The sequence below is a fragment of the Calliphora vicina genome, chromosome 5 (assembly GCF_958450345.1).
Source record: "Calliphora vicina chromosome 5, idCalVici1.1, whole genome shotgun sequence".
In the NCBI taxonomy this organism is placed as follows: domain Eukaryota; kingdom Metazoa; phylum Arthropoda; class Insecta; order Diptera; family Calliphoridae; genus Calliphora; species Calliphora vicina.
The window spans coordinates 84,986,925-85,010,816 of NC_088784.1; the positions used below are offsets into that span (position 1 = coordinate 84,986,925).

Sequence of the window (23,892 nt, forward strand, 5' to 3'; positions counted from 1 at the left end):
TCTGGGGTTTTCTTAATTCGCAGGTATATGCGAATAAGCTACAAACTACAGCAGCCCTCAAATCCCAAATAACCATGCCATCGGTCAAATTCAGCCTGATTTATGCGCCAGACTCAAGTGAAATTTGGCATTTCGTAGCGGACCAACCAGCGATGGTATATTCTATACATATTGACATCGTCAGGCCTTTCTAACGAATAACAATTTTCAATGATAGACCTGGGGCCGAATTACCGCATTCGGCTCGATATCGAATGCCGTAATCTCAAATCATTAAATTACGATCGATTTTACTCGATATCGAATGCGGTAATTCTGCCCCTGATTCTGAAACACGAAAGGAAAACAATTTTAATTTTTTTTTTAAATAATTTTTGAGTGATTTTCATACAAAAATTTCTTTCGTGTTTCTGAATCAGGCCCTTGGAGTATTCATTCATATTTGGCTAACCATTCTTTAAATTTAAGTTTTCCACTCCAAATGATAGCCTACTCTGAATTTAAATTCATAAAACTGGAGTCTTACAATATTTTTGGAGAACTACTTATAAATGTCCCACTGTAAGTAAATTAACTTTAAGAGTGCAAATATAAATAAAATCTCAATTTTTAAAACAAACAAAAAGACAGACAGACATCATATTTTTTGTTTATTAATTTAAAGCCACTCTTGAACAAATCAAATAAAAAAATAATAAATAAATGAAAAGAAACAAAAAATAATCATTTAATTTGTTAATTGAATGTGTCTTCTTTACTTGTTTCATATCACAGAGAAAAAAACGTTCAATTAATTTATTTATTGCGAACGAAGAAGCAGAGTAGATAACTAACAAGTGAATGTTTCTGTCAGTCCGTCCGTCTGTCCATTTGCCTGTCTGTCACTCACATCAAACAACATTTTAGAGACTTTAAAATAAGATTTCAATCTTTGAAAAAATATTTTGTTTTAAGATCATTGGTTATGACAAAAAAAAAACCCAACATAAAACTAAAATAATAAATAAAAATATTTAACAAAAATACTTAATAATAATAAAAATAAAAACGAAAAACTGGCAAATAATTTTTAATTGCTAAATTATCAGTTCTATGGATGATGATTTCAAATGAAAACGTACGAAAAAAATTAAATCGTAACCACTGGCGCCATAAAAATAAAACATGTATTAGACAGATTTTGCTTGTGATACGAATTATTGATATTGTTTCTTATTTTTTGTGTTTTTCTTTTTTTTTTAATAATATTTATTTTTAATTTGGAGGGTTAAGAGAGATACCACTTGAAAATGTTTGTAATATGTGTACGGGAGAGATAAAAACCACTGAAGTTCAAGAACATTAATCAAATTTTCAAGAAATTCTGATCAAAGTACAAAATCATCTTTGAGAAAGAAATGTATGCTTTTTAGTTCTATATGTTATCTGAGAGTTCCCAAAGTTAATTTTTGTGTATAAATTTTAACAAATTGAGGTAAATGTGTTTATGCTTATAACTCAACCATTTATGGGCCAACTAGCACTTCCCAGGTATATCTACTTCATACTTTTTTGTATCACTATGCTATCTATAAATAGTTATGCTGTTTCAAATCGAAACACATATTGTTCTAATCTGCCTTTTAAGACTGTAACGAAGAATAAAGAAAAAAATACCAAAATTTCATGTTTCCAGGTACAATATTATTCAAAAAGTACCATTAGAAGAACGAAATAGTACCATTAATTCCCCCTATGTTTGTTTTTAGCTTCACTCCGATAAACATCAGCTAACTTTTATGTCGATAAGTTTAATAATTTGTTAATATTAAAAAAGTACCATTAGGAGAAAAAGTACCAAATTCCCTTTTCACTCTGGAATACAAGTAAAGTTTTAATTTTCAAAATCCTCTATTTTGCGGACAGTTTTTGTGATACACACATGTCTCAAACGATTCAAATCTGTATTCATATTTTAAAAAACTTATCAAAGATTGAGCTTATTTTGTCTCAAATCTCAAGACCTTAGGGCCTGATTCAAAAACACGAAAGGAAAACAACTTTAAAATTATTCAAAACCTGAGTTATTTTAATTATTTGGTATAAAATATGAGTGACAGTTTGAAAGAATTTACCCTGAAACCGCAGTATTTACGAAGTTGTTAAAGCTTTAAGATATGAGTGGATCTAAAGACTGAGTAAAAAACAAAAATTATATTCACTATTCTAGCAAAAACTTATCCTTGGTCCAACAAAACTCTATTTTTTAATCACGTTAGCTTTAAAAAATATGTTATTTCTAAATAATTAATTTTCATCTGTTGTATCGGTCAAAATGGTCACCGAAAAAAAGTGCGCAAAAATTTTCAAAAAAAAAATAGCAAGAGATCTGAAATTTGATCGTCACATTATTTCCAAAGCCATTACAGGGAAGACTTGAACATTGAAAGGAAACCTGGATCAGGAAGAAAAAAAGATATTGGCAATAGGGTTCCTAATTTCCCGGACTTTTTTCTTTCCCGGGAGGAAATTAAAAAATCGTTTCATTTTTAACACTAAATTAACCCAAAAACCAGAAAACGTACTTAGAGAAATTTTTCAAATCTGATTGTACCATTTGAACCATTATTATTGCACAGAGAAAACAGATTCGTGATAGCAACCGAATTTGTTGCCAATCGAATGATTCTACCTTAGTAACCGAATTATACAATTGTGCCTACAATATTTTAGAAGTTTGGTTGCTTCAACCGAAATTCTTCTTTATCAACTGACTTTCTGTTGATAGAACTGAAAATTTCTATGTGTGCAACCGAATCATTCGATTGGCAACAAATTCGGTTGCTATTACGAATCTGTTTTCTCTGTTTGTTATTATTTTCTCTAAATATGAATAATGATTATTGAATATCCCTAAAATAATTATTCTTAATAATTCGTTTAAGAGCATAAACTTTAAATTTGATTCATTCTTAATAGCCAAATTTTTCTGCTGTGGCTTGAATTGAGTGAAAAAAATTCCGTTATTTCAATAGTAATACTTCTTTGCCAACTAACGACTATCTGTTATTAGAACCGAAAAAATCTATGGATATAATAGAATAAACAAATTTGGCCATCAAAACGTATCTGAATATAGTAACTTTTAGAAGAAAACTTATGAAGAAATTCCCGACAAACATTTCCCGAAAATTAACAAAAACAAATATTCCCGGGAATTCCCTGGAAATTTTTCCCGCGTAGGAACCCTAATTGGTAAGGCAAAAGAAGTCGTACAACTCTTTCGAAGAGCACCGAACACTTCTATCAGAAAAATAAGCTCGTAAAGATAAATACTCTGATTCTTTTGTGAGCAGAACCAAAGCTAATGCTGGGTTGAAGTCGTATAAAGTTCCATATGGCAATTCGTTAAAGAACTTAGATGCAAAAGAACGGACGAAAAATAAGTACTGGCAGACTTTTCACAACTTCCAGGTCAAGATTTTTATATTCCCCAAGAAGTTTCTTGCGTGGCAAACCATTTGCAGTTGTGACAAAAGAAGCCAATCATTTGTGACATCTGCCACGATAAAGACAGAAATATATATTACGGAGTGTGTAAAAAAACGGTTTTTACCTTTCTTAAAGCAGCACAAAGTGCATTTCTGGCCCGATTTGGCATCATATGGAATAAAGTAGACAAGTGGAGCGTCTCAGAGGGAACGTCAAGGCGTGCGATTGGCGCCTTCAAATAACCAATAGCCAACAACTGCCAGCGACTGTCCCTAATGTTAGAGGCGTCTGGAAGCGGGAATTAGATCTTGTAACAAGCGACTCGCTATATAAACGTGATGTAAGGTTTCTAAGCCAGCCCACCTGGAGGCCATGCTGGCAGCCCCAGTTCCAGTATCGGAAGCAGAAGCCCAATCAGCTATTTATCTTAAACCAACTGATTAACGAAACCTCTTTGAGGCCCTATGCTCCTTATAGGAACTAAAGGAATTAATATATAATACACGTATAATTTTTTTTGGCACACTCTTTAGATAGAATAGATTGTGCTGATTTTCAATACAAACATATCGCTCCGCTGTATATAAAGATATCATTATAGGACCACAAGAATTTCCTAACCACTCATGGTGAACAATAAAAAAAATAATAAGTGAACTAGAACTAGAGTTGGGTTTAGTACACTTAATATTAAAAAAAAATCAAATTATTCATATAAATTTTTTATAAATTAGGATTTTTACAGTAAAAATTATAAAAAAAAAGAGTTAACGAACAATTTGTATTGCAAAAATTCCTTGTGGCAAGTAAATTAAGTATGAAAAAAATTTCCAAAATTAACGCGTAATAACTTAAGCGATGCTATTCTAGAAAAATTAGGAAACTTACAGATATCCGAATTTTTAAGATCTAAATTGTTGTAATTATGGGAATATTTGATTTGATAACCCCCGTCTAGACACGCCATAAATTTGTTCAATGAGCGGAAAATTTTTTGTCCAAACATCAATTTATATAGTGTGGACCAGAACATAATACTGAGAAGAGGTCTCCTAACGCGACAAATTGATTTTTATTTTACTGAGTGTTTATTATTTCAATTAAAAAACTTCAGTTTCGAAGACTATGTTTCGTTAGTAATAAGTAACACCATATAAAGGAAACGGATACAGAAAGGATTGTTGTCATTAAACCTAAACTTACCAGATTGTTATTAATCTCTATAGTGCTTCACGTGCTTAAATCGCCTAGAGTTTTTATTGTATTTCGACAAATTTTAACAAAATTCTGAATTCAAAAAAATATTTTTATTTACTTTACTTTCTTTGTTATTTCTTATCAATTGTCTTGTTTAGCTAAAAAAAAAAACACTAATACAAACACACAAAACAAGCGCGTTTAATTTAACGCTGACGTTGTACAACTTGATCGAATATTCGGCACGTTAAGAAACTACACGCATTACACACCTTTACCCAACTAACTATTCACAATTTTAAAATATGAAACACTTCTTACATTGTTATGATTTTTTTTTAAATACTTTTAGTTTAAATTATTTTTTGCAATTAATTTATTTTTTATAATTATACTTTATCTGTATGTAAACAAATTGTCAACTTTGTTTAGGGTTCGTTTCTGTTTTTTTTTACAATGTGATCGTACAACTTAGTCGGCCAACCTTTCACGACTGTGTCTATATTTAGACTGATTGCAAGTCTATGTTTTTGTCAAACAAAAGCTTTAAATAATATACAAAATTTTGTAAAAAAAAAATACACCAATCATCATACATACTTCCAATAAATATCAATTCCTGAGCATACTATAGAACACTTGAAATTCATTTTAATTTTTATATACTCCGTCATTCGCTCTTGGTGATCTTCTTCGGTTTAGGAGAGAATCAGTCGTTTCAAATGTAAGAAGAGCTTAACTGTAAATTTGCCGGTCTCTGTTATTGTTTATCGATGAGTAGTTGTTGTAAAAAAAAATTAACAATTATTTGTATTGTTTATTTACTATAAACAAACATTTGAGTTTTATCTTTAGTTTTTTTTTTCTTCATTATTTTTGCTGTTAATGATTCATTGAACAATGACAATTATAAGTGTTTAACTATTTAAACTACAGTTATATTAATTGATTGCAAAGTGTCATGGTTGGAATTTTTACTATAGTAGGCACGAGAAAGAGTGTACGCGACAAACAGTATTTAAAATTTATGAATAGTTGGCCTCATTATTAAACTTATTAAATGTCATTACTCTAAAGTACATAATAAGTTCACATATATTATATTATTATGAATGTGAATTATTATTAAGAGAAAGTGAAAAAAGCTCTTTAAAAACAGCAGTCAAGATTTGCGAGGAAGACCTTGTAAATCTATTCCAAGAAAGAATAGCAAGAGAGTTTAAGAAATTCCCAGGGAATTTAAAAATAATCTAAAATTGGAAATTAGTTCTAAAAGCTTAGCTACGAACATCGCATACGAGTTAGAATTCTTGATGCCCCAAAAAACAGCAATAGTTTCTGGTATTTATCAAGAGGATTTGGAACAACACCGGTACTTCAATTCCCCCTATTATTTGTTCGACGCTCTCGAAGGTTATGAAGAGCATGTATAAATATCACCTACTGGACTCCACAGTAGTCGTTCAACTGGGGACCTAACGGTGTTTCTTACAGAACAGTGGTCTCAATCAATACAATGCATGGGAGAGAGTAAGATAGTCGCATTGACACACAAACTATTGACACACAAACTTCCTGAGATTTCACCTCAATCAATTTTTCGTATGGGTAACAAAACTGTTGGAGTTCCAGACAACATAAAGACATCGTCACGTCAATATTAACTAAAACAATATTATGAAAATATAAACTGTTACTGGGATATTGATTTATTTCGAACTTTAAAAAACGGAATAATATTAAATACCACTAAATTTTATATCTATATAATATAGTATTTGATATGAATATTTACTATTTAAATATCTATCAAATTTAACGGTTTCTACTACTATCAATAACAATTCGTTTATCAACACTAGTTTTAACTTAAACTGTAAAATTCCTACCAAAAAGCTGCCATATCACATAAACAATATGTACAAACAGATGGGCAGCACATTTTATTTAATTGTTTTATGTGCTGAAGTCCAGTGATGTTAATTTTTACATAAATATGCGCCAAAAATTTAAAATTATTTAATTCGTTTAAATATTTCTTTACGTGCTAAAACTATAATTTGTATACCTATTAATTAATGATTCAAAGACAATAGCGGTATTCACAATGTAGAGTACTTGGCCTAGTAAAAAAACAGAAGAGCTATTTATTGACAAACATTTCTACTTTTAATTTTTTTTTTTGTTTTTTGATATTGTGCTCTTTTACTATATAACCAGGCCAAGTACTCTACATTGTGAATACCGCTAGTCCCCTTTTACGCTGCGTTTACACATGCAAGTAGATTGATGAAAGTTGATAATACGTATTATTATCGAAAATGTCGAAAATACATCGAAATGTCTACAAGTTGCTTGAGCGTTTACACATGCAAGTAAAAGTTCATTTTGTAAATGTTAGCGAAGGAGAATGATGTCTTCAAAATGCCACAAATATAAGAATATTACAGCTAATTCGATAAATAAACCTTTTATATATCAGCATTTGTTATTTTTAAGTCCATTTGCGGCTTGAAACCAAATTTTATTATTTTTATTCATAACAATAAAGTGTTACCATGATATTCAAATATAAAAATTTCTGGGGAAAATGTTAGGTTAACAATTTTTATAGATATTAGTAACAATTTTATTTATTAAAACTAATGAAATTGCTATTTTTACGAAAACGATAAGCATTAGTGGTCATTTGTACTATTTTCTTTTACAAAAATACATAAAATAAGTTAAAAATATAATTATTATTTCACCACCTTCTGATACATTTTTTAAAAGCTATTTATTGGCAACTCTATTTGTCATCACTTGTATGAAAGTGTCGAAAATCACTGTCCACCTAAATTCAGTAGGCAGTGAGCTGCAAGTGGCTGCATGTGTGATTGTGTTAGTGCAAAAGTATGTATGTATTGTGTTTTTCGAACTGTTACTTGCATGTGTAAACGCTAGGTTACAATGCAGAAATTGAAAGGCAGACATTTTTCTCATTCTCTTTTGAACTTTCCTAAACATTTTACAACCGCGGAATTAACGGTGCGTTTACACATGCAAGTAGATTGAGGAAAGTTGAGAATACGTATTATTATCGAAAATGTCGAAAATACATCGAAATGTCTACAAGTTGCTTGAGCGTTTACACATGCAAGTAAAAGTTCATTTTAAAAATGTCGTCAAAACGTAAACACATTATTATTAAGAGTTGCCTAGGATACCACATACATATATTTGTAGGGAAATAATTGTTATAAATAATTATTATTATTACTTTAATGAGATTAGTGCTCTTAAATTAATTTAATAGCGTTCTTTATTCATATTTGAAGAGAAAAAACAATTTTTTTTACAAATATACATAAAATAAGTTAAAAATATAATAATTATTTTACCACAATCCAGTAATTTTTTTTAAATTTTTTTAGTTAGGCAACTCTGTTTGTGTTTTTGACACTTTATTGCAGTAAGTGTCAAAAAATCACTGTCCATCGAAATTCACTAGGCAGTGAGCTGTAAGTGGCTGCATGTGTGCTTGTGTTAGTGCAAAAGTGTGAATGTATTGTGTTTTTCGAACTGTTACTTGCATGTGTAAACGCTAGGTAATAGACAGACAGAAATTTGTCGTTTCCTTTTTTCGTTGTTGATGCGTATGAATATTTGCTTTGTCAAATGCACACTCTGCCTCTTCAACCCCTCGCCAACAAACTTCGTCTGTCTGCCTTTCAATTTCTACATTGTAAAAGACGACTAATGAAAATTAAAAAAATAAACATAATTACATAGGGTAGAACTAGAAACGCAACTGTGAGAAGAAAAAAATCACGGAAATGCTATTTTAAAATATAAATTTAAATTTTTGTTTCAAGAATGACCTTTTTCAGTGTACCATTGAATTGAAAATCGCTAGATTTGACGGAATATAATCGCACAATTGCCATCACTACTGGACTAGGCGTATTCATATTAGGTGGTGTCAACAGCATAGCAGCATACTTGTTTGAATGCTCGATCTTTCAAATTCACTAGTGTTTGTTGTTGCGCATACTACAAAAAACGAAAGAGCATCAAAAACAACAGCCAGACTTTGACACCTACAGCCAATATAAACAAAAACATTGCATGTGGTTCTTGTATTTGTTGTAGAATCACTTTCACCCAAATGAATTCGCTTTGCTTTTAGTTGAATGATAATTATACACAAAAATAGACGGGATTAATATAAACACGGCTGTATAAATAAGTGAAAAGTTTAGATTTATGTTTAATTATATGTTCATAGAAGACAAATCTTAATACTAGAAACTTGATAGTGACTAATTTAATTAGTAGGTAGAAGAAATGAAGAATTACTAAATGATTATAAAAACAACAAAGATTTAGATCAATAAAGTGAAATTAATGTAAAGAATAATAGCAAAACAAACAAAAATGGAGTTTATAACGGTGCCAGCAAAACACTATTCAGTCTTCCTTTTAATTACTTTAGTGGTAGTGACCAATGCCGGAGTACCACGTTCCAGTTATGAGGCCTTACTAAAACAACAATCCGAAGAATTGGGTCTTTACAATTCCACCGATAAAGTTAGAATATTAACCCATGTTAATTTTAAAAACGAAGTGTTGGACAGAAATCATTCCATATTGGTCGAATTCTACAATAGCTATTGCGGTCATTGTCGCAAGTTTGCTCCGGCATACAAGAAATTGGCAGAAAATCTCTACGATTGGCGTGATGTTTTACCCATAAGTGCAATTGATTGTGCGGTCGATGACAACAATGGCATATGTCGGGAGTATGAGATAATGGCATATCCCACTTTAAGGTATTTTGGTCCAGCTTATCAACCTGTAGCTGATAATTATGGTAAACCAATAACATCACAAGACTTGGGCGTTATAACTAACAATTTGGCCCAGTTTATAGCAGCTGAGAATAAAACAAGTAATATGTCTTCATGGCCGGATTTACAAGCTGTACAAACAGCTAGTGCCTCTTCACTATTCGATGGTTTGGATAGCTTGAAAAAATATGTAGTTTTAGTATACGAACCAGAAAATTCTACAGTGGGCATTGAAACTATCTTACACTTTTTACGATATCCCAACATAGCTGTGAAAAAAATTACAGATCTTGAGTTGGCAGGCAAATATCAAATAGATGGCACTAGATATAAAATCGCCACCATTAGTAGACAGGGTTCAGTAGTACCCTATGCTCCGCTGCATGAACTTTCCGATTCCTATAAAGAAACCATTAAATCTTTCTTATCATCTCAACATATAACCGAAAAACCCGAAACGAAACCAGAAGGCACCACCACCAAAATTCAGCAAGGCATTCCAGAACATAATAGTAAACAAATGGAAATTATAGAGGAAGTTAAACGCAATAAACACCTCGTCTATCAGGCTGATTTGGAAATGGCTATACGCAATACTCTACACAACGAAATACCCAAATCGTCGAATATTAATGGTGAAAAACTGTTGGCTCTACAACGTTTTCTGGCCGTTTTAGAGCGTTATAATCCATTGGGTGCACCAGGACGATCGCTAGTGTCACAGCTAGCCGCATTTGTTTCGCGACACAATCAAGAATTGTCTGGTGCAGAGTTTGAAGAGGAGCTGAAGAGATTGGAAAAGCAATTGGCTCCCATCTATACGTCAAAACAGTTTGTCGGTTGCGCTGGATCACAGACCGGATTACGTGGCTTCTCTTGCTCGCTGTGGCAGCTATTTCATTTTATGTCTGTACAGGCGGCAAATATGGACAAGAGTCAAGATCCCTTGGAGGTGCTGCAGGCAATGCATGGTTATATTAAATATTTCTTTGGCTGCACTGAATGCTCGGAACATTTTCAGGTGAGTGAGGGTATATGAAGAAAGTTAATAAGGGGATCGATGTTCGATCTCCCCCACTTAGAACAGATTTTCCATTGTTATTATTACTTCTAACACTTCAAATTTGAACATTGTGCTCTTGTTTATCTTATAAGGAACAGGATATCATATTTGCAAAACCAAATTTCGACATACTCCAGCTATTCATAATACAGCTATTGGGGCCAAATATGGCTTATATTCTATTTATATTATATTCATATTGATAAATAATCCTTAATTATTTTTCTAAAAAAAATCATGTTCATTGTCCATTTATGAACTTTGAAATGATAACCAAATCATTGAAATCTGATAATTATATCTTCTTTAACCGGTATTTTCATCCAAAAGTAAAGAAAAAAGTTATTCCTTTTAAAAATATGTCTTAATTTTAATACGTACGTGGCGTAGGCATTACATTTTATTAATTTGTGTTATGGTGAAATCATTATCGCTTCATTTGCATTTATTATAGAATAATCAGTATTAAGCTTTTAATAATTTAAAATTTTTTGTCAAAAATACCTTTTATAACAACAAAACATGACTTTTGTTAACCTTGACAATGAGAAAGGGAGTGATCTCACCTTTCCTTTTCGAGTTCTAAGTATTTGCTATAGCCATTGTTGTGTAATTGAAAAGTACTTACTACTATTGTACATTGTGTCTATTTTATTGTTGAAACTTCCTCTTTCTCCGCGAATTGCATTTCATTTCAATTATCAATTTAAGTCATAATTTACCCTGATCATCACGGAGCAATGGCATTCATTTTATTATCTATTATAATTTTTTGTTTTTTTTCTTTACAATTTATAATTTGTTGATTTGTTGGCTAAAGAAAATTACTTACAAATTTGTAGAGGGGATATACAATACAGAATTTGTTTGTGTCTTTAAGTGTGAAACGAAAAGAGAAAGTTCTACGTGATAATTTATTTGTTATTACTGTACTTAGATGTAAATTAGATATTGTAAATATTTTTTACAATAGATTCTTTTGAGTTTAAATTAAGAAAATGTAAGTTTTTCGTTTTACAGAGGTTGGCTTTCTTAGTTGTTAGTTAAACCTGGTTTAAATGTTGTTTAATTAACCATGAACGAAATTAATATGAACTTTAACCTGGTTTGAAATCTGACGTGTCACTGGAAATGAAATGAAATGCAAGAATGAAGACAAAAACAAAAATATGTAATATGTTTTACCGTTATTTCAATATTTATTTTATTTTAATAATTGTTTGGCAAACAATGGCTTGAATCAATATTTGCGAACATTTAAAAAGCAAAATAATAAACGACAATAATGCTGTATTTGAGCAAAAAACTATCTTTGATAAATATTCAATTAAAAAGTAAGCTGTTTCAAAAATTTTAAGAAATTTTCATGAATAAAACAACTTCAAGACAAGACAATTTAATATCAAGAGAGTTTAAGAAATTACCAAACATTACTCAATAATCTAAAATTGGAATTTAGTTCTCTGTTAGCCCCTGGGCAAAATTTTATTAGTTATTAGTTGCCTTCGCCCCGCGAAAAAACTTGTTATTACTAAAAAAATCATATTACTCGTATACAATTTGCCAAAAAACATATAAACTGGTTGAGACATGGAATACTGTTTTCTTTGGACCGGATCCTAATCGGGAAATTTTGCCTGGAATTCCCGGAGTTTCTATATAAGTTTTCTTCTTAAGTTACAGTATTATTTCTGCAGAGATAAAACAGATTCGTTGTTATTTATCGCCAATCGAATGATTCGATTAAATTTAGCCAAAACTGAAAAATTCGGTCATTTAAACTAAATCATTCGCTTTGCAATAAATTCGGTTATCACAAGCAACACTCTACTGGAATCGGTATATTTACGCTGAGTTTGTAGATTCCAGTACGATAATAACACCAAACTCACCAATGAGATACCTGAAATTGGCTGTTCAATCGCCAGATCTCAAAAACCTATGTGATATTCTAATCGTAAAATACGGCAAGACTATTGTTATTGTCAACGTAATCTTAACTCCGAATCACATTAGAACCGATGAAGAACAATTTATTTTCTTTAAAAACAATATTCTAAAGCAATGGTCAGCATAAGGAGAAAATTTAACATGAACTACAATAACATGTTATGCACTCTATTTCCTTATTGCAATCTTATTAGTTCATGATTGTGTGTTTTGATTCTTTTTCAATAAAGTTTATGAACTTTGTTGATATTCGTATTGTGGCTGAGTGCCCTGGTGGCTGAGTGCCGACCACTGTTCTAAAGTCATTAACATTTTTGTCTTATTCTTTATATAAACCACTTCATTTTGCAATGTTTTATTATTAGTGTGCATATTTACCAGTTTTTTCTCTCACATTCATTTTGTTTTAATTATTCTACTTTTTGCCACTTAAACAATTCAACACGCTTATATTGTCTAGTTTACTATAACAACAAAAAACTCGAATGTAATCAAAAAAAAAACTTCAATTAACCCACAAACTTGATGTTTTAGGCAATGGCTACAAGACGTAAAATCTGGAGTACTCCCAGCAAAGAAGAAGCGATACTATGGCTGTGGGCTGCCCATAATGAAGTTAACCAGCGATTGGCTGGTGATGCCACAGAAGATCCTAAATTCCCTAAAATACAATTTCCTTCGGTTAGCAGTTGTCCCCAATGTTACAAGCAGCCAGAATCACATTCAACCGCCAATTTGGAAGATAAATGGGATAAAACACATGTCTTGCAATTTTTGAAAAATATCCATAACCCAGAATATGTATCACGGTATGGCCTGGATAACGAAGAGCTGCTGCAACCAACTTTAGAGAAATTAAGACAAAAGCGTATGATTAGTAATGTATTCTCTGATATGGATATGCGCATGGGTATGCTGCTCTATGGTTTTTGTATTGTCATGTTGGTGGTGGCATTTAAACTATTTGCTTTCAAAGGGAGCTATCGCAAGAAGCCCTATGGTCATGACATGTTGGGTAAAGTGTAATATTAGTTAAGTGTTATTATAATGCTTCCAGGTTTAAATTAAAACTTTAACAAAAAAAAGACAAGAATTTTTGGCAAACAAAATTCAATCTCTAACATTATTAACACTTTTCTTATTCCAATTCTTTTTGTACTACTGTATATAATTATTTCCGTAATATTTTTGTAAGAATACGTAAAGTAAGTTTAAATGTATTTTAACGTACATACACATAGCATAATATATAATTTAATAAATTTCGTTACAGTTTTGTTTTTATCTTGAAATTGTTTAGAAAATAATTTTTTATTAAGCCGTATTAAATTTCTCTTTTTATGCAAATTATTATAACAGCTTGACTTGTTCATACACAAAGACATATAATAAACACCTGTTTATTTACCCTATTTTAGGTGCATAAGAATAGATGTATGGTTTTTATAAAGATATTTTTAGATCAAATAACAGGTCTTTCAATTATAAATAGGAAGTACATATTTTAAGAGACATTTAATTTCGGCTTATTAATGTTCTTTTCATTTATATAAATTTTGTGCGTTAAGTCTTTATGTAAATTTTAACCGGTTTTTTTTAATAAATCATTTTAGATTAGACATTTTTGCAATGTCTAATTTTAACTAATATATTTTGTTTTATTTCATTATATCTTTCATGGCATTTATTCGAAATTATGTACTACTTTTCCATCACTTACAATATTAGAACAACTTTAACTTACATCATAATAAAAACATTTGTTTTTTAATTAAACAAACTTGTTTTAGAAGACAATGAAATATCGGAACATTTGTAGTAGTTGGCGATATTTCAAGTACTTCTTGTGTGTTGTTGTAATACGTTTTTTTTTTATCAAATAGGGGTAGCAGTTAGTGTGGAATCTAAAATAATCTAGAAAACTGGTAACGCATTTTTTGAGAATATAAAACATTAAAGAAGCATCATCAGTTAATCCACTGCTTGAACTACTTGTTTGTCATTTAATTTTATGCTAAGTAAAAATAGCTAGTCAAGATATTGGAAAATTTAAAATAACCAAAAAAACTATCTGTGATATCGTGAGATAGGTACAGCAAAAACTGAACATTTGAAAGGAGGTTACTCAAAGACAATATAATTTAAAAAAACCGTACTGTTCGTATTTTGCCGATGTGCATTTAAACTGTTCTACACAATTTAGGAAAGAGGGAAAGAGACTAAAAATCGATTAGTATAAAAATCTCAAACATCGTCATTAGTTCGTAAATACTCCGATTTTAGGGAAGATAAGTTAAATCTGCAATCACTCATATTTCATACCAAAAATCGATTTTAAATATATAAATCTCAAATATCTTAAATCGTTAATTACTTCGTAAATACATCGATTTAAAGGAAAACAAGCTCAATCTGTGATCACTCATATGTCATACCAAAAATCGGTTTTTAGTATAAAAAACTCAAATATCTTAAATCGTTTATAACTTCGTAAATACAGCGATTTTAAGGAAAACAAGCTCAATCTGTGATCACTCATATTTCATACCAAAAATCCATTTTTAGTATAAAAAACTCAAATATCTTAAATCGTCAATAACTTTGTAAATACAGGGATTTTAAGGAAAAAAATCGCAATCTGTGATCATTCACATTTCATACTAAAAATCGGTTTTTAGTATAAAAAACACAAATATCTTAAATCGTTAATAACTTTGATCACTCATATTTCATACCAAAAATCGATTTTTATTATAAAAACTTAAATATCTTAAATCGTTAATAACTTCGTAAATACAGCGATTTCAAGAAAAACAAGCTCAATCTGTGATCACTCATATTTCTTACCAAAAATCGATTTTCAGTATAAAAAGGTCAAATATCTTAAATCGTCAATAACTTTGTAAATACAGCGATTTTAAGGAAAACAAGCTCAATCTGTGATCACTCATATTTCATACCAAAAATCGGTTTTTAGTATCAAAAACTCAAATATCTTAAATCGTTAATAACTACGTAAATACATCGATTTTAAGAAAAACAAATACAGCGATTTCAAGAAAAACAAGCTCAATCTGTGATCACTCATATTTCTTACCAAAAATCGATTTTCAGTATAAAAAGGTCAAATATCTTAAATCGTCAATAACTTTGTAAATACAGCGATTTTAAGGAAAACAAGCTCAATCTGTGATCACTCATATTTCATACCAAAAATCGGTTTTTAGTATAAAAAACTCAAATATCTTAAATCGTTAATAACTTCGTAAATACAGCTCAATCTGTGATCACTCATATTTCATACCAAAAATCGATTTTTATTATAAAAAACTGAAATATCTCTGTGATCACTCATATTTCATACCAAAAATCCATTTTTAGTATAAAAAACTCAAATATCTTAAATCGTTAATAACTTTGTAAATCTGTGATCACTCACATTTCATACTAAAAATCGGTGTTTAGTATAAAAAAACACAAATATCTTAAATCGTTAATAACTTCATAAATACAGCGATTTTAAGGAAAACTAGGTCAATCTGTGATCACTGATATTTCATACCAATAATCGATTTTTAGTATAAAAAACTCAAATATCTTAAATCGTTAATAACTTCGTAAATACAACGATTTTGAGGAAAACAAGCTCAATCTGTGATCAATCATATTTCATACCAAAAATCGATTTTTAGTATAAAAAAAAGGTCAAATATCTTAAATCGTTAATAACTTCGTTAATACAACGATTTTGAGGAAATCAAGCTCAATCTGTGATCACTCATATTTCATACCAAAAATCGATTTTTAGTATAAAAAACTCAAATATCTTAAATCGTTAATAACTTCGTAAATACAACGATTTTGAGGAAAACAAGCTCAATCTGTGATCAATCATATTTCATACCAAAAATCGATTTTTAGTATAAAAAGGTCAAATATCTTAAATCGTTAATAACTTCGTTAATACAACGATTTTGAGGAAATCAAGCTCAATCTGTGATCACTCATATTTCATACCAAAAATCGATTTTTAGTATAAAAAACTCAAATATCTTAAATCGTTAATAACTTCGTAAATACAACGATTTTGAGGAAAACAAGCTCAATCTGTGATCACTCATAAAAAAATTGATCACAGGTCAAATATCTTAAATCGTCAATAACTTTGTAAATACAGCGATTTTAAGGAAAACAAGCTCAATCTGTGATCACTCATATTTCATACCAAAAATCGGTTTTTAGTATAAAAAACTCAAATATCTTAAATCGTTAATAACTTTGTAAATACTGCGATTTTAAGGAAAACAAGCTCAATCTGTGATCACTCATATTTCATACCAAAAATCGATTTATAGTATAAAAAGTCAAATATCGTAAATCGTTAATAAGTTCGTAAATACAGCGATTTTAAGGAAAACAAGCTCAATTTGTGATCACTCATATTTCATACAAAAAATCGATTTTTAGTTAAATTACTTGAAAATTTAAGATCGGTTTTCGATAATTATTGGTTTTAGTTTTTTGAATGTGTGGAAGAATTCACATTTTGATAAAAGGAATTAGTTATCAGTGATCACAGAGCCTTGTGATCTCGTTTTTTTAGGTTTAATAACAATTTTTAAGTTTACTTGTAATTTTAGTTTTATAGTTTTAACTGCGAAACAAAATACCGAAAAGCATTTTCTAAAGTGTTATCACTAAGTTACCTATAATTAAGATTGCCACATTTTCTAACGAAAACTACTTAATAATACATTAAGAAGCAAATTGTTCATACGTGTTGAGTGCTATATTTAAGCAAATTTATTATTTGCAAACAACAAAAAAATAATGAATATTCATGACTAACTATGTTTGAAACAAATATTTAACATGCTAAACAGTTATTATAAACTTCACCATGAGTGATATAAATAAGTTTGTCTTTTAGTCGATATAGCGATATCCGTTTGTTTGTTGAAATCAACAAAAGTCCAAAAATTGTGATATGAACAAAAATCCACGAATACCTATATTTTGCCTATATCTCGATTACTAAGTCATGTACATAGACAATATGGATATCAAATGAAAAACATTTCAAAGACCTTTATATAGCGCCTAAGAAATTTGGACCGACAATGGTTTAATTTCGCGGAAAAATTCATGTATATAGACAATTGTACTTCTAAATAAAGTGATACTGTAGAAAAAAAATTTACAAAATTATTTAACAAACATTTTTTTTATTCATTGAAGGTTATATACAGCATATCCAAATAAAGCACTCTACTAGTTTTTTATATGCGATTTTAAAGTAGTCGTTATCAAAATACCTAATCACATTGTTCTGTTAAATTAAAAATAAACGCTACATATCAATAAAAATTTGTTTGTCAAACTCAAAGTTAGTCGGAAGGAATGAACATTGTAATTAAATTTTTAACATGTACCTATTCAAATTACTCCACCCACTGTTTATTTAGTTGTTATCTCAGCTATTTAACTTTAAAGATTTACAAAGAACTATAATATTTAAGCAATTAATTAAAATCAAGTCCCCAAACAGGCCTGATAAATTGTACCAGTCTTAAACATATGACATAATAAAACAATTTTTTTTAGTTTTGGTTTATACAAAAGATTATATAATGCTTTTATTGAATTTTCCATTCATTTGTTTGTGTTTTTGACTTTTTACATACAATAATTATTTTTTTTTTTTGTTTATTACTTTTTTTAATTTTTTAGTACACCAAAATTACAAAATACAAGTGTATATAATTCTATTTCATACTTTTTAATATCTAGTTTATATAAATTTTATAAAATATATAAAAATTTTGAAAAATGCCAAATATGAAATATTCATTACAAATACAAAACAATAAAATATGTAAGTAAATAACTAGAGAAATGAAAATGTAGTGTAAGAGATTCGAAAATTTGAGTATTGAAAATGTGCGTTACAAATAATGAAATCAACTGTATGTAATTGACAGTTATGACCAATGTTTGTGTAAAAAGGGACTTTTTAAGTACAACTTACTAGGTGAGTACAAAAATGCAGTTTTATAAAAAATCTTACATTGGTCTTAACGTTTTAAATAGTATTCTTTTTTAAGCTTTTTTTATATAACAAAAAAAATAAGTGTTAATTTAAATATCCAAACTTTTCGTTTACCAATTATATGTTTTTTTAATATTTTTTGTAAATTTAAAATTTAATTTCAAATTTTTTTTTCAAATTGTGTTTTGAAAAGAAATACACAATTTAGAAAACTAATTAAGCCGCATGCACAGACTGAAAATAAATTAAAAAAAGAAAAAAATTATAAAAAATATTTCAAATATACAAATAGAGAGACAGTTTTAATAGTAAAATAAATTAGTTGCATAAAAAAATTCTTGTTTTGAGATTGTTATATTCCTGTTTTTAAGTCTTTTGTTACTTTGGTTAACTTAAATTTGTGTGAGTTTTTAAAAAAAAATCTCTTGTTTTTGTTTTGTTTGTTTGTTTGTTATTAAGAAAAAGTCTTAAATAAATGCTGGATTTGGACGTACCCGGGCAATATCTACGCCAGTGATATTCTTAACCAACTCTGGTACTTTGTTAACAATTTGCAAAACTTCTCCGGTAAGTTTTGCAGCGCCAATTTCACCTTGACCACTAGAAATCATGGTGATTTTCTTTGCTTGTGACAAGGGTGCGGCAACTTCAGCGGCCACCTAAAATTGAAATAAAATCATTTTAAAAATAGGCTTGTTGTAGATATTTTAGGAATTTTATTTATGGTTATGTATGTACCTTTGGTAATGTGTCCAAAAGCATTTCAACCATAGCGGCTTCACGATATTCACGCCAGGCTTCAGCTTTTTGGGCCATTTGCTCAGCTTCAGCCTTGGCTTTAGCAGCAATTGCAAAAGCTTCAGCTTCACCGCGTATTTTAATCTAAATAAGAAAAAATAGTTATAGTTAAAATGTTTTTAACAATATACGTTGAAGGTATATACGAATGTAAGGAATCTAATAAACTTTCTCTTGCGAAATTTCCACAATAACAACATTGATTTATCATACATGTCACATGGTTAAATCGACTCCTATATAAGAATTTCATAAATATTTATCTGTGCCGAATCTTATATACCCTTCACCAAAGTATACGTTAAGATAAAGATTGAACAAAATGTTAAAAATAAATTTGTTGGTGAAAAAATTCGTTTTGAAAAATATGTTTTCTAATATTTGTATGTACGTCTTTTGAAAAACATATTAAAAGTCTTTCATTTGATAACCATATTGGGTATTAAGGTTTATACAGCTGTTGCTGAATAATAAAAAAACGCTTACCGATTCTGCTTCGGCTTCAGCTTCCATGACAATGCGCATTTTATTAGCTTCGGCCAATTTTTCTAAACGATATTTCTCAGCCTCAGCTGGTTGTCTTATTGTAGCTTCCAATTCCTTTTCACGTCTTTGGATTTCCTGCTGCTGCACCGAAATCTCTTGGGTACGCTCAATAACTTTAACTTGCATTTGTTCTTCCTTAATGCGTTGTTTAGTTTTGGCTGCTTGCAATTCATACGCCATCTCAGCTTCGGCTTTTTTCGTTTGTACCTCGACATCGTAAGCGGCTTTTTTAATTTCAAAATCACGTTGTGCTTTAGCAATTTCGGTGTCGTTGAGGAAACGCGAAGCCATGCGTTGTTCTTCGGCAATGGCCTCCTTAATAGTGGCTTCACAGCGGGCTTCGGCTTCACCAATGCGAGCATCACGCTTTACCTCAGCAGTACGAGCCATACCCAAAGATTTTAGATAACCCTACAAATAATTTAACATAGAGAAAATACTCTTTAGTTGGTTTGGTATTTAAATAAATTTTAAATAAAAAAAATTATGGATTGTTCGTTTGCTTACTAGATTTTACTAGCTTTGGAAATTTTCAATAAAAAAGTAAAAAAAAAAATATCGAAAAGTTTTAAAACTAGCAAGCAAACGAACAGAACAGACTGGTACATTGAACTACAATTACTGGACAACATTAATTATTTTAAATATGTTTTCGTACCTTTGCTTCTCCCTGTTTACAGATAAAAAAAAATAATTATGAAAATAAACAAAAATAAAAGAAAATCAATTCAACAGATTTTTTTATAAAATTTAAAGATATCCTTACACTCACCTCTTCATCACGAATATCTTTGATGGTATATGATACCACCGTTATACCCATATTTGCTAAATCCGATGAGGCCACTTCAAACACTTGTTTGCTGAACTTCTTACGATCTTTATAGATTTCCTCAACAGTCATTGAACCCATTATGGCTCTTTGATGACCCTCCAGTGTTACTAGTGCAATATGACGTATTTCCGACTCGGGTTTACCCAAAAATTGTTCGCATGCCGTCAACAGCATATCTTCGTTTTGTCCCTGGATCTTTACTTGGGCAATACCCGTAACCGATATTGGTACACCCTGGCTGGTATACACACAGGGACTTTCAACTTGTAAAGTCATGGTGTTCAAAGAGATTCTAGGTATGAGAATGTGTTGAGCAAATAACAAATTTAGTGACGAATAGGAAGGAAAGTTTTGTTAGCTGTTACCTTTGAACTTGTTGTATGGATGGCCAAACAAAAGCACGACCGCCGGGCACCAATAACGGTTTCATATAGCAACATCCTGAAAGAAACATAAACAAGAAGTTAACATTTAATTTGTACATATTAATACACTTGAGATTTAGCTTTTATCTCCATAAAATCACTAGTTTCTTTATTTTTTTATTTTTCCTAAATATAATTAGAAACTTAAATTTAAGATTTTTTTTTAATCGAAAAATACCTTATGTTAAGTTTAATGTGCTATTTTATTATTAATTTTACATTGCAACAAATAGAATAATATAAAACTAGCTTATCCCCCCAACAATAAATTTCAGCGAATTTATCAATAATTGGGAATTCAGCACACTAAATATAAACATTTTTTATTTGTTCTAACGTTTCGTATTAAAATCTCAGTTTTCATAAAAAGTATACTTAGCACTTTTGCCACTAAGCTAACGATTAAAATATTGTTTTGCGGTTTCAAATAGGAGTTTCTGTTATTTTACATATAATTTTATCAATTTTCTTGATCTCATTTATTTTTAGAAATATGTACATTGTGGAAACAAAACACTTCTAAAAACGATTTGTTTATTGTTCCCGATGTATTTTATATGATGTCATTGTCATGTGATTTTAAAACAAGTACACCCAAAGTTTCGAAAGAATCAATTCTTAATTAAATTTTCGAAAACAAATTAAATTTTGTTCTCTTAACCATTCAACTAAAGAATTCATTACGAATCCCCTTAGTACTTCAAACTTGTGAATTCATTCCTTTGAGAATTAATTCTCTATAGAATTAATTCCTTATTGAATCATTAATATTTTCTTTAATTGAATTCTATTACAAAATAGCTTAATAAAATGTATTGAATAATTAAGTTTTTCGTCAATTCAAATCTTTTACAAAAATTTGACTTCAGGTGAAAACAGTTTTTTATGAAAAATTTGATTTTAAGTGAAAAACAAGTTTGGCTTAAATCTAGTTTATCCAAGCTTGAATTGTAGAACTAATAAAACTGTTTGTTTTGAGGTTACAGAAAAATTACTTTTGCATTAAATTGATTTGATACTGTATTTCATTTTCCGATTCATTAAAAAAAAATGCATATCATATATGTAAATAATAAATAGTAGAGCTCCAAGGATCGATACTTGTGGAACCCCATATTCATTATTTATTTAGTTCGATTTAATATTATTTACTTTCGTGATTTGTTTTCCATCAGTTAAATACGATTCAAACCATTTCAGTATGGGTGTCATTAGAAATTACACTAAAGTTATAGGTATAATGCCGTTTTCTAAAACCAAAAAAAATATAAATATGATCTAATCATAAGGAAGCACATAGAAAAGAATTTGTCTAATTGAATTCATTGAATATTGACCTTCCTTAAAGATTGCATTGGTTAATTTTATCAAATATGTTAACAATGAAATTAATTTAAGTCTACGAGTACAAAATCTGAATGAAAAAAACATTAACATTTTTCATGTTTTCTGTGACCCTAATAATTTCTTATTGAAACATTTTTAGAATTTTTTAATTTCAAAAACGACCTTGACAAATCAAATTTACAATCAACGGCGTTAACGAGCAACTTTGATGGGTGATGTAGTATCATCTCTATCATTATTTTGCTTACTCTAATTTGAAATTGTCTACGATAAAAAAAATCGATAAATTGTTAGCGTGACGTCATTAAGTTGATATCATTTTAGGAAAAATAGCAATAAATAAAAAAATAGGCTATAAATTTTATTAAAAAGTAATAATATAATTACCTGATACTACTAGAGCCTCATTAGGACCACAAGTTACAAAACCCCAAGCCATTTTTGCAATATAAAAAATATATATTTTCTGATTGAAACGTATTGAAAAAGCACAAGTGTTTATTAATTAATAACCCAAGAACATTTAATTTAATCAAAATATGTTAACGCATTCAATAACATTAGAGAAACCAACATATGATTTTCACTTTGTTTTTTTGTTTTATACTGTAAATTATATTTATTAATATTTATAAATTTGTTACTTTGGCAGTGGTTGTAAGTTAGTGTATGTAGGCAATTATGAATGTATACTAAAATTCTTATTTTGGCCGGCTTGACTTTTAGAATAGAATTAAGAAAAAATTCTTAAAAATAATAAACTGCGCACAATCGATTTGATGTTTACATTTTTTTGTGATAAATTGGGTAGGCAAACAGTGTTTGTAATTTAGATATTTTCTTGACATTTTTAGCGATTTTGCATAATTGCTAATCATTTTAATCATAGATTGGAAACTCGCTTGTCAAAGACTTAACTCAGTTGTCAAAAACCTAAGTGATGAGAATGGATTAGTAAATATAACCATATGAATATAACTATGTGAAAACAAAAAAGTAAAATTTAGGTTTGAGTTTTTTTCTAGTTTCCGCTCTTGTTGTTTCTCTACGATTCTAGTGATTTCTTAAGTGTTGCCATTGGTTTGAAGACCCCCCATTTCTAGCTACGAAAAACTTGATTTGCTCATGTCAGCCGCGTCGGCTCATAGGGTGTTGCCACTTGTTGGTTTTAATACAATTATTGGGTGGCAAACAGTGGTTCTAATTTAGCTATTTTCTTGACATTTTTAGCGATTTTTAATAATCGCTAATCATTCTAGTGATTTCTTCAGTGTTGCCATTAATAACTAAATGCCAGTTTCCACAAGTAGATATTTTCTAATCTATAGTTTTATAGCTCAAGCTGGAACTACTGTGGACTTTTGAGTATATTTTTTTTG

At 29.6% G+C, this 23,892-nt stretch overlaps 3 protein-coding genes across 6 annotated transcripts in view; 1 reads left to right on the forward strand and 2 right to left on the reverse strand.

Annotated features, from left to right (window-relative positions):
* The window catches only part of magu (SPARC related modular calcium binding-like protein magu), a 55,749-nt gene extending 50,933 nt beyond the window's left edge, over positions 1 to 4,816 (reverse strand). Inside the window, exon 1 of one of the 3 annotated variants that reach the window (XM_065513491.1) lies at positions 4,675 to 4,816. The gene's annotated coding sequence lies outside the window, so the exon portion shown is untranslated. The remainder of the gene's footprint in view (positions 1 to 4,674) is intronic. The other 2 variants (XM_065513493.1, XM_065513492.1) reach the window with 2 other exon arrangements.
* A 4,037-nt stretch (positions 4,817 to 8,853) lies between these two features.
* On the forward strand, positions 8,854 to 14,160 carry Qsox1 (Quiescin sulfhydryl oxidase 1). The gene is made up of 2 exons (XM_065514399.1): positions 8,854 to 10,521; positions 13,048 to 14,160. The coding sequence occupies exons 1-2, from the start codon at positions 9,088 to 9,090 to the stop codon at positions 13,537 to 13,539; spliced, it is 1,926 nt and encodes a 641-aa protein (XP_065370471.1). The 5' UTR covers positions 8,854 to 9,087; the 3' UTR covers positions 13,540 to 14,160.
* Positions 14,161 to 18,697: 4,537 nt separating this feature from the next.
* Flo1 (flotillin-1) lies at positions 18,698 to 23,278 on the reverse strand. Of its 2 annotated transcripts, XM_065510781.1 has the most exons (8): positions 22,901 to 23,278; positions 21,107 to 21,182; positions 20,679 to 21,033; positions 20,565 to 20,576; positions 19,847 to 20,317; positions 19,301 to 19,444; positions 19,057 to 19,221; positions 18,698 to 18,796 (listed from the first exon to the last, which is right to left on the reverse strand). In XM_065510781.1, the coding sequence occupies exons 1-8, from the start codon at positions 22,950 to 22,952 to the stop codon at positions 18,779 to 18,781; spliced, it is 1,293 nt and encodes a 430-aa protein (XP_065366853.1). In that variant the 5' UTR covers positions 22,953 to 23,278; the 3' UTR covers positions 18,698 to 18,778. The 2 variants fall into 2 exon arrangements, with proteins under 2 accessions (XP_065366853.1, XP_065366854.1); XM_065510782.1 differs by lacking the exon at positions 20,565 to 20,576.
* Between the last annotated feature and the right edge of the window lie 614 nt (positions 23,279 to 23,892).

Coding starts and splice junctions, on each gene's coding strand:
- Flo1 (XM_065510781.1), bottom strand. CDS start 22,952: ATGGCTTGGGGTTTTGTAACTTGTGGTCCTAATGAGGCTCTAGTAGTA. Junction 21,183..22,900: donor TGAGGCTCTAGTAGTATCAG/GTAATTATATTA, acceptor TGTTTCTTTCAG/GATGTTGCTATATGAAACCG. Junction 21,034..21,106: donor TCCATACAACAAGTTCAAAG/GTAACAGCTAAC, acceptor TCTCATACCTAG/AATCTCTTTGAACACCATGA.
- Qsox1 (XM_065514399.1), top strand. CDS start 9,088: ATGGAGTTTATAACGGTGCCAGCAAAACACTATTCAGTCTTCCTTTTA. Junction 10,522..13,047: donor AATGCTCGGAACATTTTCAG/GTGAGTGAGGGT, acceptor TTGATGTTTTAG/GCAATGGCTACAAGACGTAA.